General features: G+C 37.8%; 1 protein-coding gene across 1 annotated transcript in view; it reads right to left on the reverse strand.

Moving 5' to 3' along the window:
• The window catches only part of RIOK2 (RIO kinase 2), a 29,679-nt gene that overhangs the window by 897 nt on the left and 13,433 nt on the right, over positions 1-15,349 (reverse strand). Inside the window, exons 7-9 of the mRNA XM_047730282.1 lie at positions 14,809-14,901; positions 13,502-14,026; positions 11,215-11,311 (exon numbers count right to left, since the gene is read on the reverse strand). Coding sequence (XP_047586238.1) covers positions 11,215-11,311; positions 13,502-14,026; positions 14,809-14,901 — 715 coding nt within the window. The remainder of the gene's footprint in view (positions 1-11,214; positions 11,312-13,501; positions 14,027-14,808; positions 14,902-15,349) is intronic.

Genomic DNA, 15,349 nt, shown 5'->3' on the forward strand with positions numbered 1-15,349 from the left:
TTCTTCATCTGAAGCACTACTGCCTGTTATTTAATTGTATATAACCTTGTATCATCCAACTTATTTCCTAAAAAAGAGATACTGCAATGGTTGAAGCAAGAATCTCTTTTTAATATGCCTCACCCTATGCTAGGCGCAAAAAAAATTTATTAAATATCTGTCAAGTTAAAAAATTAAAGCATAACAGGTAAAAAGGGGCTAGAAGAATTAGTCTGCCTAATAGACTGTTTCTTGGGTTGTATATGTGTACTATAAAACTTTGGACCAGGTTAGTTAAATGGAGACTTTGCATTATTTAACACAGTTAAGGACACTATACTCAATCAACAGGCTTTAACAAGTTATCCTTCTTAATTTTAGTCTTAATGATTCTCAATGGGAAAAAAGGCAAGAGAATAAAGGATAGAAACAGATGGAAGAATCAGAATTCAAGTCCCTGCAGAAAACCCCTTGAGATGTAGTCACCCAAACCAGTAAGGCAGGAGACTTAGAAGGAACTGGTATCCCAAAGTTTCAGAACTGAAAGCTGTAGGATTGGCTGAAAGTTTAGAATAAGTGTGACTGGCCCCCAGGACTCTTCGATACCCTAGGAAGACTAGCAAACTACCATAACCTCCTCACCCCAGCAGGAGACCAGAATCCTGAATTAGAAAAGCATCTTTTTTTTTTTTAAAGATTTTATTTATTTATTTGACAGAGAGAAATCACAAGTAGGCAGAGAGGCAGGCAGAGGGAGAGGAGGAAGCAGGCTCCCTGCCGAGCACCCCCCCCCCCCCCCCCCGATGCGGGGCTTGAACCCAGGACCTGGGATCATGACCTGAGCCGAAGGCAGTGGCTTAACCCACTGAGCCACCCAGGCGCCCCAGAAAAGCATCTTCTTAACTACAACAAGGACAAAACAGCAATACCTTCAGAATTCTGAAGGAAAATAATTCCCAAACCAGAACTCAAACACTTAAGCTCCCAATCAAGTGTTAGAACAGGGTAAGACATTTTAAGTAATTAAGTACGACCCTCCCATTCACTCATGTAATTACTGGAATCTGTACTGCCAAATAAAGATGTACACTAGGTAAGAGAAAGAGATGGAACAGGAAAGAAGGCAACCAATAAATAGGAAACTAAGAGTCCCAGGAAGACTATAGTAGAACATGAACCACATTTAAACTACAAGAGTTCACAGAGGTCTCTAGAATATTGCCAAGAAAGAAAAATCAATTTCTTTTCTAAATGTTCTGCTTGAATTTTCCCTTGGTTTTTTACTTTGATGAGACCATAGGATAATCATACCACGAAGCTGAAGAAACTAAGGAAATAACAGATTACTATGCATGCACCTACTCCTAATCCGGAATAATTTATGAATCCTACAAGGTTAATTTTTCATGTTAAAAAAGGGAGAGAAAAATCTCGCTTACTACATATTTTTTAAAATGAAGAAACACAAAATAAAATACTTGTGTATTATTAGAGTACATTAAAAAATTAACAAAAATCATGCACTTTGTTGATTCCATTGTTTGTTTTGTTATTGTTGGCCATATATATTTATTAAAAAGCTACATATCTTAATGTTTAATTAGAATTTGTTACATATTAGGAAGAACAGGGTTGAGAGGTGGCAACTGCTTATAAACAGAGTACTATAAAAGTATTTATATGAAGAAAACAGATCTTACAATTACAGTTTCAAAGAGCACAGAGAAAATCTTTTACCAGATAGTGAAACAATAATCATCAAATTAAGAGAGGTGACAGAAAATGCGTGTCAAGATGGCGGAGAAGTAGCAGGCTGAGACTACTTCGGGTAGCGGGAGATCAGCTAAATAGCTTATCTAAAGATTGCAAACACCTACAAATCCAACGGGAGATTGAAGAGAAGAAGAACAGCAATTCCAGAAACAGAAAATCAACCACTTTCTGCAAGGTAGGACTGGCGGAGAAGTGAATCCAAAGCGATGGGAAGATAGACCGCGGGGGGAGGGGCCGGCTCCCGGCGAGCGGCGGAGCAACGGAGCAAAATCAGGACTTTTAAAAGTCTGTTCTGCTGAGGGACATCGCTCCAGAGGCTTAACTGGGGTGAAGCCCAGGCGGGGTAAGCGCGGCCTCAGGTCCCGCAGGGTCGCAGAAGGATCGGGGGTGTCTCAGTGTCGCAGAGCTTACCGGTATTAGAACGGGGAAGCCGGCTGCAGAGACAGAGCCGAGGAGTGACTCTCAGCTCGGGGTTGCCTTGAGCCGGTCGCAGGCTCGGTCAGCTCGGAGCGCGGCCGGAGGCCAGGGTGACGAGAGTCATTTGGCACTGTTCTCTGAGGGCGCACTGAGGAGTGGGGCCCCGGGCTCTCGGCTCCTCCGGGCCAGAGACCGGGAGGCCGCCATCTTTATTCCCGTCCTCCGGACTCTACGGAAAGCGCTCAGGGAACAAAAGCTCCCGAAAGCGAACCCGAGCGGATGACTCAGCGCGGCCCCGGGTAAGGGCGGTGCAACTCCGCCTGGGGCAAAGACGCTTGAGAATCACTACAACGGGCCCCTCCCCCAGAAGATCTACGGGAAACCCAGCCAGGACCAAGTTCACCTACCAAGGAGAACGGCGGAATTCCAGAGGAGAAGAAAGCAAAGCACGGAACTCATGGCTTTCTCCCCATGATTTTTTAGCCTTGCAGTTAATTTAATTTTTTTTTTTTTCTTTTTCAATTTTTTTTTCTTTTTCTCTTCTTCTGCTAAATTTTTTTTAACTTTTACCATTTTCTTTTTTTTAACGTTTTTTAAATAATTTATCTAATATATATATATTTTTTCCTCTTTTTATATTTATTTCTTTATCGGCTTTCTTTTTTTTAATAGTTTTTTTCTTTTTTTTTTTCTTTCTTTTTTTTTTCTTTCTTTCTGAGCCCCTTTTTATCCCCTTTCTCCCCCCTCACAATTCAGGATCTCTTCTGATTTGGCTAAAGCATATTTTCCTGGGGTTGTTGCCACCCTTTTAGTATTTTACTTGCTCCTTCATAAACTCTTATCTGGACAAAATGACAAGGCGGAAAAATTCACAACCAAAAAAAGAACAAGAGGCAGTACCAAAGGCTAGGGACCTAATCAATACAGACATTGGTAATATGTCAGATATAGAGTTCAGAATGATGATTCTCAAGGTTCTAGCCGGGCTTGAAAAAGGCATGGAAGATATTAAAGCAACCCTCTCGGGAGATATAAAAGCCCTTTCTGGAGAAATAAAAGAACTAAAATCGAACCAAGTTGAAATCAAAAAAGCTATTAATGAGGTGCAATCAAAAATGGAGGCTCTCACTGCTAGGATAAATGAGGCAGAAGAAAGAATTAGCGATATAGAAGACCAAATGACAGAGAATAAAGAAGCTGAGCAAAAGAGGGACAAACAGCTACTGGACCACGAGGGGAGACTTCGAGAGATAAGTGACACCATAAGACGAAACAACATTAGAATCATTGGGATTCCAGAAGAAGAGGAAACAGAGAGGGGAGCAGAAGGTATATTGGAGAGAATTATTGGAGAGAATTTCCCCAATATGGCAAAGGGAACAAGCATCAAAATCCAGGAGGTTCAGAGAAGCCCCCTCAAAATCAATAAGAATAGGTCTACACCCCGTCACCTAATAGTAAAATTGACAAGTCTTAGTGACAAAGAAAAGATCCTGAAAGCAGCCCGGGAAAAGAAGTCTGTAACGTACAATGGTAAAAATATTAGATTGGCAGCAGACTTATCCACAGAGACCTGGCAGGCCAGAAAGAGCTGGCATGATATATTCAGAGTACTAAATGAGAAAAACATGCAGCCAAGAATACTATATCCAGCTAGGCTATCATTGAAAATAGACGGAGAGATTAAAAGCTTCCAGGACAAACAAAAACTGAAAGAATTTGCAAATACCAAACCAGCTCTACAGGAAATATTGAAAGGGGTCCTCTAAGCAAAGAGAGACCCTCAAAGTAGTAGATCAGAAAGAAACAGAGACAATATACAATAACAGTCACCTTACAGGCAATACAATGGCACTAAATTCATATCTCTCAATACTTACCCTGAATGTTAATGGGCTAAATGCCCCAATCAAAAGACACAGGGTATCAGAATGGATAAAAAAACAAAACCCATCTATATGTTGCCTACAAGAAACTCATCTTACACCCGAAGACACCTCCAGGTTTAAAGTGAGGGGGTGGAAAAGAATTTACCATGCTAATGGACATCAGAAGAAAGCAGGAGTGGCAATCCTTATATCAGATCAATTAGATTTTAAGCCAAAGATTATAATAAGAGATGAGGAAGGACACTATATCATACTCAAAGGAACTGTCCAACAAGAAGATCTAACAATTTTAAATATCTATGCCCCTAACGTGGGAGCAGCCAACTATATAAACCAATTAATAACAAAATCAAAGAAACACATCGACAAGAATACAATAATAGTAGGGGATTTTAACACTCCCCTCACTGAAATGGACAGATCATCCAAGCAAAAGATCAACAAGGAAATCAAGGCCTTAAATGACACACTGGACCAGATGGACATCACAGATATATTCAGAACATTTCATCCCAAAGCAACAGAATACACATTCTTCTCGAGTGCACATGGAACGTTCTCCAGAATAGATCACATTCTTGGTCCTAAATCAAGTCTCAACCGGTATCAAAAGATTGGGATCATTCCCTGCATATTTTCAGACCACAATGCTCTAAAGCTAGAACTCAATAACAAGAGGAAATTTGGAAAGAACCCAAATACATGGAGACTAAACAGCATCCTTCTAAAGAATGAATGGGTCAACCAGGAAATCAAAGAAGAATTGAAAAAAATTATGGAAACAAATGATAATGAAAACACAACAGTTCAGAATCTGTGGGACACAACAAAGGCAGTCCTGAGAGGAAAATATATAGCGGTACAAGCCTTTCTCAAGAAACAAGAAAGGTCTCAGGTACACAACCTAACCCTACACCTAAAGGAGCTGGAGAAAGAACAAGAAAGAAACCCTAAACCCAGCAGGAGAAGAGAAATCATAAAGATCAGAGCAGAAATCAATGAAATAGAAACCAAAAAAACAATAGAACAAATCAACGAAACTAGGAGCTGGTTCTTTGAAAGAATTAATAAGATTGATAAACCCCTGGCCAGACTTATCAAAAAGAAAAGAGAGAGGACCCAAATCAATAAAATCATGAATGAAAGAGGAGAGATCACAACAAACACCAAAGAAATACAGACAATTATAAGAACATACTATGAGCAACTCTACGCCAACAAATTTGACAATCTGGAAGAAATGGATGCATTCCTAGAGACATATAAACTACCACAACTGAACCAGGAAGAAATAGAAAGCCTGAACAGACCCATAACCAGTAAGGAGATTGAAACAGTCATCAAAAATCTCCAAACAAACAAAAGCCCAGGGCCAGACGGCTTCCCGGGGGAATTCTACCAAACATTTAAAGAAGAACTAATTCCTATTCTCCTGAAACTGTTCCAAAAAATAGCAATAGAAGGAAAACTTCCAAACTCATTTTATGAGGCCAGCATCACCTTGATCCCAAAACCAGACAAGGATCCCAACAAAAAAGAGAACTACAGACCAATATCCTTGATGAACACAGATGCAAAAATTCTCGCCAAAATACTAGCCAATAGGATTCAACAGTACGTTAAAAGGATTATTCACCACGACCAAGTGGGATTTATTCCAGGGCTGCAAGGCTGGTTCAACATCCGCAAATCAATCAATGTGATACAACACATTAATAAAAGAAAGAACAAGAACCATATGATACTCTCCATAGATGCTGAAAAAGCATTTGACAAAGTACAGCATCCCTTCCTGATCAAAACTCTTCAAAGTGTAGGGATAGACGGCACATACCTCAATATTATCAAAGCCATCTATGAAAAACCCACTGCAAATATCATTCTCAATGGAGAAAAACTGAAAGCTTTTCCGCTAAGGTCAGGAACACGGCAGGGATGTCCGTTATCACCACTGCTATTCAACATAGTACTAGAAGTCCTAGCCTCAGCAATCAGACAACAAAAGGAAATTAAAGGCATCCAAATCGGCAAAGAAGAAGTCAAACTATCACTCTTCGCAGATGATATGATACTCTATGTGGAAAACCCAAAAGACTCCACTCCAAAATTGCTAGAACTTGTACAGGAATTCAGTAAAGTGTCAGGATATAAAATCAATGCACAGAAATCAGTTGCATTTCTCTACACCAACAACAAGACAGAAGAAAGAGAAATTAAGGAGTCCATCCCATTTACAATTGCACCCAAAACTATAAGATACCTAGGAATAAACCTAACCAAAGAGACTAAGAATCTATACTCAGAAAACTATAAAGTACTCATGAAAGAAATTGAGGAAGACACAAAGAAATGGAAAAATGTTCCATGCTCCTGGATTGGAAGAATAAATATTGTGAAAATGTCTATGCTACCTAAAGCAATCTACACATTTAATGCAATTCCTATCAAAATACCATCCATTTTTTTCAAAGAAATGGAACAAATAATCCTAAAATTTATATGGAACCAGAAAAGACCCCGAATAGCCAAAGGAATATTGAAAAAGAAAGCCAAAGTTGGTGGCATCACAATTCCGGACTTCAAGCTCTATTACAAAGCTGTCATCATCAAGACAGCATGGTACTGGCACAAAAACAGACACATAGATCAATGGAACAGAATAGAGAGCCCAGAAATGGACCCTCAACTCTATGGTCAACTCATCTTCGACAAAGCAGGAAAGAATGTCCAATGGAACAAAGACAGCCTCTTCAATAAATGGTGTTGGGAAAATTGGACAGCCACATGCAGAAAAATGAAATTGGATCATTTCCTTACACCACACACGAAAATAGACTCAAAATGGATGAAGGATCTCAATGTGAGAAAGGAATCCATCAAAATTCTCGAGGAAAACACAGGCAGCAACCTCTTCGACGTCAGCCGCAGCAACATCTTCCTAGGAACATCACCAAAGGCAAGGGAAGCAAGGGCAAAAATGAACTTTTGGGATTTTATCAAGATCAAAAGCTTTTGCACAGCAAAGGAAACAGTGAACAAAACCAAAAGACAACTGACAGAATGGGAGAAGATATTTGCAAATGACATATCACATAAAGGGCTAGTGTCCAAAATCTATAAAGAACTTAGCAAACTCAACACCCAAAGAACAAATAATCCAATCAAGAAATGGGCAGAGGACATGAACAGACATTTCTGCAAAGAAGACATCCAGATGGCCAACAGACACATGAAAAAGTGCTCCATATCACTCGGCATCAGGGAAATACAAATCAAAACCACTATGAGATATCACCTCACACCAGTCAGAATGGCTAAAATTAACAAGTCAGGAAATGACAGATGCTGGCGAGGATGCGGAGAAAGGGGAACCCTCCTACACTGTTGGTGGGAATGCAAGCTGGTGCAACCACTCTGGAAAACAGCATGGAGGTTCCTCAAAATGTTGAAAATAGAACTACCCTATGACCCAGCAATTGCACTGCTGGGTATTTACCCTAAAGATACAAACATAGTGATCCGAAGGGGCACGTGCACCCGAATGTTTATAGCAGCAATGTCTACAATAGCCAAACTATGGAAGGAACCTAGATGTCCATCTACAGACGAATGGATAAAGAAGATGTGGTATATATACACAATGGAATACTATGCAGCCATCAAAAGAAATGAAATCTTGCCATTTGCAACGACGTGGATGGAACTAGAGGGTATCATGCTTAGCGAAATAAGTCAATCGGAGAAAGACAACTATCATATGATCTCCCTGATATGAGGGAGAGGAGATGCAACATGGGGGGTCGAGGGGGTAGGAGAAGAGTAAATGAAACAAGATGGGATTGGGAGGGAGACAAACCATAAGTGACTCTTAATCTCACAAAACAAACTGAGGGTTGATGGGGGGAGGGGGTTGGGAGAGGGGGTGGGGTTATGGATATCGGGGAGGGTATGTGCTATGGTGAGTGTTGTGAAGTGTGTAAACCTGGCGATTCGCAGACCTGTACCCCTGGGGATAAAAATATATGTTTATAAAGCTGTAAAAAAAAAAAAAAAAAAAAAAAAAAAAAAAAAAAAAAGAAAGAAAGGATGAATCCCCAAGTTTTGTAGCAACATGGACGGGACTGGAAGAGATTATGCTGAGTGAAATAAGTCAAGCAGAGAGAGTCAATTATCATATGGTTTCACTTATTTGTGGAGCATAACAAATAGCATGGAGGACAAGGGGAGATGGAGAGGAGAAGGGAGTTGAGGGAAATTGGAAGGGGAGGTGAACCATGAGAGACTATGGACTCTGAAAAACGATCTGAGAATTTTGAAGGGGTGGGGGGTGGGAGGTTGGGGGCACCAGGTGGTGGGTATTGTAGAGGGCACGGATTGCATGGAGCACTGGGTGTGGTGCAAAAATAATGAATACTGTTATGCTGAAAAAAAAAAAAAATAAAAAAAATCAAATTAAGAGAGGTAACAAAAGGGGTTACTGAGGCTGGGTGGCTCAGTCATTAAGTGTCTGCCTTTAGCTCAGGTCATGATCCCAGGGTCTGGGATCGAGCCTGGCATCAAGTCCAGCTCCCTGCTCAGCAGGAGGCCTGCTTCTCCCTCTCCCACACCCCCTGCTTCTGTTCCCACTCTTGCTGTCTCTCTCCTTGTCAAGTAAATAAATAAAATCTTAAAAAAGAGAGAGAGAGAGAGAGAGGTAACATTGTTTTCTCCTGATCTTTTAACAAAATAAAATGTGACCTCAAGGAAAACAGTGTGACCAAACTTCCAAAAGAAAGAAGAATTAAGATGATCAATTTATTTCCAATGACTACATGAAACTTTTTGATCAAACTAGGCTTAAGAGATATTTTTTCTCTTTAGAAGGCAAATTTGTATTTTATAATGCAATTCATTCTGGTTTGACCCCATTTTAACCTTTAAGTTCCCGTTAGCTATAAGGGAAATGGGATAAAGTCAAAACAACCTAAAGATAATGTTAGTGTCATCATTTTTGTATACAGAAGACAGCATAACTTAGAATTTAAGAAAGTAGCATTAATTAGTAATCTAAACTTTATATGCAATTGCTGGTTTTACACCACTGTAATTACATAAAAGCATTTGTTTCCAATCTGAGAAATCAAAGAAAAAAGGGTAAATAAAACTCATTAAGTATAGAAAATATCAAAGCCAAGGGTGAAGAGACAATCAAAGAGTATGAGAAATTCTTTTCCTTTTTAAAAGATTTATTTATTTACTTGAAAGAGAGAGAGGAGTGGTAGAGAGAGTGGGAGAGCCTTAAACATAAGACTGAGTAAGAGCCTGACTGGCGCCTGGGACTTGATCTCAGGACTCAGATCAACACCTGAGCTGAAACCAAAGGTCAGACACTCAACTGATGGTGCCACTCAGGCACCCCTAAAAAGTGTGAGAATTCTTAATAAATACAGGTTGCTAATACTTAAAGGAAGACTTTTGTTTTTTAATATAATTAATATGTGTCTCAAAAATTTCATAGATTTAAATTTTACATCCAGAATATCAGGTAAATTATAAGGCCAACAATAAAGAGTAAATACATTTATATGCATATATATGTATAAAATATTTATATATATAATATATATATTATATACATAAAATATATATAATTATATATAAAATATAATATATATAAAATATATATTTTATATATATAAAAATCAATACATTTACAGAATTACACACTTTTATTTTAGGCTGACAAGCTCTAAATGTTTCTATCAAGTAAAGTTCTTATAACCATTAAAAGTGTGCTATGTTATAAAATACAGAATGTTATTTTTAGCTTATCTTTTTTTTCTTAAAGATTTTATTTATTTATTTGACAGACAGAGATCACAAGTAGGCAGAGAGGTAGGCAGAGAGAGAGGAGGAAGCAGGCTCCCTGCTGAGCAGAGAGCCGGATGCGGAGCTTGATCCCAGGACCCTGGGATCATGACCTGAGCTGAAGACAGAGGCTTTAACCCACTGAGCCACCCAGGCGCCCCTGGGCTTGTCTTTGATAATTCTGATTTAATTTTGTAAATATCTCATATTATATCCATAGGACATACATTTTAACTTCCTGGCAAAATATACGAACTTGGAAATCAGAAGTTCTGTAAAAACAAAGTTCTTTTATTTTGAATTCACTTTCCACATAATTTTATTTCCCCCTTTCTAACTTCTTTTTATTTTTTTAACTTTTTTTTTTTTTTTTAAAGATTTTCTTTATTTATTTGACAGACAGAGCTCACAAGTAGGCAGAGAGGCAGGCAGAGAGAGAGGAGGAAACAAACTCCCCGCGGAGCAGAGAGCCTGATGTGGGGCTGGATCCCAGGACCCTGGGATCATGACCTGAGCCAAAGGCAGAGGCTTAACCCACTGAGTCACTCAGGTGCCCCCCCTTTCTAACTTCTAAATTGATTTTCTTTTGTTCATTTTAAGTTATCACTAAAAACTGGTTTCAATGGTATTTAACTTCATGCCTTTAAGCATTAGGAATATACACCAATAATGTAATTTTATTTCTTTCCCTAAAAATTGACTAAGGAGGGGTGCCTGGGTGGCTCAGTGGGTTAAAGCCTTTACCTTCGGCTCAGGTCATGATCCCAGGGTCCTGGGATTGAGCCCCGCATTGGGCTCTCTGCTCAGCAGGGAGCCTGCTTCCCGCCCCCACCTGCCTGCCTCTCTGCCTATTTGTGATCTCTGTCAAATAAATAAATAAAATCTTAAAAAAAAATTGACTAAGGAAATAAACTTCCTACAGGGTACCCTGAAGAGAAGGATGGCAGGCAGTAAAGCACCTCAGAAGCTGGACTATTTGTGTTCACTCTCCTGCACAGAAAATGCCCCTTAAGAAATTGTTTTGAACACAGCTGCTAAATGTATAACAAAAAGTTAAGATACCCAACATTTTTAAATCACCTATTTTTCTCCTTCAAAATTAAAGAACTAGCTAGTGAAACTGGTGCATCTTTGCACTTCAGCTGCACTGCTGTCACTGGGTAACCCTGAGCAAAGTCATGTAACCAACTGGGCCTCAATTTCCTCATTATTAAACTGCAAAGACTGGACCATATATATGAGTGTCTACAATCTGTCCATTAGGTTAGGTTATGATCTAATCAACATTTGGAAAATGCTGAATAGTTACCGGAGGAATTGTTGAACAGCTTAAAACACTGCCCGCAGAAGTAACGCTCAGAGTTCTTGTTCTGCACTGTTTAATACCTTCTGTATTTTCTTCATCTCTAAAATTAAAAGAAAGTCACAAATTTTCCAGTTAATTTTTTATTTAATTATGGCAATTAACTTATATTATTCCTACAATATAGTAAAACTTAAAAAACACACATGCCAGAAAGAACATTATATTTAAAATTTCTGTGTAGGTAAAACTATCCACAATTCAGCCCAATTTATTAACACTTCATTTTTCAGCATTCAAATAGTCACTATCAAAATTGCAAAATGGTAGAATGTTTCAGCCACCGAATTTATTATCACGTCCCCACAATTCATTTCTTTCCCACTAATCATCTCCTTTTCTTTCACTGAACTTTACGCATATCTGCCTCTTACAACGTAAATCCTTGTAAAACTTTCCTGCCATCTCCTGGACAACAACTGAAGGCACAGAGAGTACTCTTGTAGTCTGCTCTGTTAAGGCAGAAAAAATGATGGAAAATAACTTGTTTTACACATGCTCAAAGTTTTTATGTATACAAGGTATAAGAAACTCAGATAACATTAACCCCTAACAGTATTTTTCATCAAAATGTTATCTTGTTTCCATTCTGAATAATAAAAATTTTGCCCAACATGTGTTCAAAGAGAACAAATTACTCCATACTAAAACTATTTAACCTATGTAGATTTTCTTCTATTACTTACTCAAACTCCTCAGCCACTGCCACCCTTGATTTTAATTTAATTTTACAAGCTTACTATTTGAGTGGTAATAGCCCTGAGATTCTGGATATGGTTATACAAAAAAGGCACAAAATTTTTGTGTTTTGCTTCACAATAAAACTAAAGATTAAGACAGCCTTAGCATGTAAGCCTGAACATGTACTGAGAAATGCCTAATAAGTGTACTATTAATTTAATTTTGTCATATTACTATTTTGAATAAAACTCCATTTCAGGATAAAGAAGATGTCACACACACACACACACACACACACACACACACACACACACACAGGAATACTATGCAGCCATCAAAAGAAATGAAATCTTGCCATTTGCAATGACATGGATGGAACTAGAGGGTATTATGGTGAGTGAAATAAGTCAATCAGAGAAAGACAATTATCATACAATCTCCCTCATATCATACGATATGAGGAATTTGAAAGGCAGAGTTGGGGGTCTGGGGAGTAGGGAAGGATAAAATGAAACAAGATGGGATTGGGAGGGAAACAAACCATAAGAGACTCTTAATCTCACAAAACAAACAGGGTTGCTGGAGGGAGGGGTGTGGAGACGGTGGTTGGGTTATGGACACTGGGGAGGGTATGTGATATGGTGAGTGAGTGAAGTGTGTAAGCCTGATGATTCACAGACCTGTAGCTCTGGAGCAAATAATACATTATATGTTAATAAAAATAATAAAAAAAAAAACTCCATTTCATTGAACTATAGTTATTTGATTCTGGATAAACTATTCCAAGTCTAGAAATTAAATCTTTTATATCTTTTGCTAGTATTAATATTTGCAAGAAAAAAACTCTTACAAGAAAAATAACATAGTAACATTATATAATCTTAACTGTAAATGAGCAAATAAGGATACAGGATTCAAAGTACCAGAGAAAATTCACTGTAGGTAGGTATTTTAGGAAGAGAGCACATTTACTGCATATTTATTGGACTACACATAAATCAAACATACATTAGATGTAAAATCACAAAAATATCTGAACATTCATCCATCTACAACTTGTTCTATTTATCAAGATCAATTTGAGGAGCCTGGGTGGATTGGTGGGTTAAGCCTCTGCCTTCGGCTCAGGTCATGATCTCGGGGTCCTGGGATTGAGTAACGTATTGGGCTCTCTGCTTGGTGGAGGGCCTGCTTCCCCCCTTCTCTCTGCCTGCCTCTCTGCCTACTTGTGATCTTGCTCTGTCAAATAAATAAAATCTTAAAAAAAAAGATCAATTTATCAACTATTTGTAAATAATTCTTTTAATTAATTGGTTTGCATTTTAAGGCAGAACTGCTTAAAACTGACATAATAGGTTGCAAAGGGTAATGTGAATTTTAACAACAAAAGGTTATTTGCTTTCATATTTACATGTAATGGGGAAGAATATAACTCTGCTACATCATTTGGGAAAAAAAACGAACACACCCACTCATCTACCAGCCCTGAAGAAAGTATAGGTCTCCACATTAAAGTGTTAAAAAAAAAAAATCAATCCACAGACATCTATACCTGAAAGGCCTGATTTCTTTGTTTAATGATGACAAGGCAATCAGATGAGGGCATACATCTTCATATTCTTCATAGCCCATGCAGATTCCTCCTTGACCTGCTTTACCATTTTGGCTGGTGTCATTTTCAGTTTTGTTTTTCTCCTCAGAACACTCAGTTACAGAACTGTTGTTAACAACCTGCTCTTCTATTTCTTCTAAAGCTTGACTAAATTCAGGTATTTCAAAATTGTGTGCATCAGCACTCTCATCTGACAAATCATCTTCCCTTATTTGCTCAAGATCTCCAGATGATATGCAACAGCAGTCAGCTGTTTCATCTGTAGAGTTTCGATCACTATGATTTTCTAAACTATAAACCTTTGCCTTTTCTAACATCTCTTCATCAGAATGTGAGAATTCAGACTCGTCTTCTGTTTCAGTAATTTTATCATCTGGACCTACTGGATGAAGCAGTTCATCATCTGTTTGCATTTCCTTTGTGTAGCCACTGGCAGAAACCTCTACATCAAGAGAGTCTTCCCTCCTAGGAAAAAAGAATGACTGCTTAAGTAATAGGAAAAAAAATGTACCTGACATGGGTATTTATTATTATGACAAAATATAATCCTCAAATGAGTTTAGTAGTTTGTATGCTTTAAAGATTATTCTTTCCCTAAAATCTAATACTTAGTTAAGTATTCAAATGTAAAAGATACAGGCTTATTGTCATGTAAGAATAAAGTGACTATGGAAAGCAACAATTACTAGTAGAAAGTATTAACATCAGTTGATATTTATTTAATAAATTCACTTTCAAAAGGGGCTAAAGATTTCTTCTTTTAAGTTATGTCAATCATCCCAAATCAGAAAACTGTATATTAATTAAGTATATAAAATAAATGGGGAAACTTTGCTTTGAGAATTTACATATAATTATGTTCCATAAATCAATTAAATATAGCTTCTCTTCTGAACAAAGGAAAACATAAACCCCAAAGAACACTTGACTTGCTTCCTTAAAAATGGGTTATTCACTATTAAGCTGCACTTTGCAGTAAAAGTTTGAGAATTTATAAGAAACTAGGTATGTTCCTCCCCTAAATCCAGTAACATTGCCTTAGTAGACCAAAGGTAGGAATTTTCTAGTTTTTAAGTTTCATTTATACATTAGACAGCAATGATACTCAACAATGATGATACTCCACAATTATAATGTGCTGGAGGTCACTATTTGGAAATTTTTAAAATGAAACTGTTAAAACTCTTAGAACTAAATAAATCAGGTTATTTAAAGTTTTATCATTTTAAACAAAGCAGAGTACAAACCTGATATCACTAAAAGTTGGATAAAGCTCACTTTCATAGCTGAAACGTCTCATGAAGAAATCTCTAATGCATTTAACATCTCTGTCAAAATACCTGTAAAAGCAAGAATCATTTTTTATATATAGCCTGTGTTGCTCATGTTTTTCCTTATTAGTCAATGACAATATCCTTAATAATGATACTCTTAATCAGTATGAAAAAGGAGTTACTCATGAGAAAAAAATAAAAGAACTCAGTTGCCAGTGTGTTTGAAAAAAGCAGAGAAATGAAGAGGAAATAAAAGCTTGACTGTCAAAGGCATTAAGTCCCTATAGTTAGAAAACTCAACGTCTTCCCATACTGTAACAGACATACTAAGAGAAGATAAGATGTATATGAATTTCAGAAAAGAAGATTCTGGATCTGTGGTGTGGGGGTGGGTTTCCACTTTTCCTCTTTAATTTCCAGTCTGTCTGGTTATACTTCTCATCAGCTATACCAAGAGAACCTAGTCAACTGCAAAAGCTAAAGGTAAAATAGGTTAGTGACACCTAAGAAAAAG

Source organism: Lutra lutra, chromosome 5, assembly GCF_902655055.1.
Source record: "Lutra lutra chromosome 5, mLutLut1.2, whole genome shotgun sequence".
NCBI lineage: Eukaryota > Metazoa > Chordata > Mammalia > Carnivora > Mustelidae > Lutra > Lutra lutra.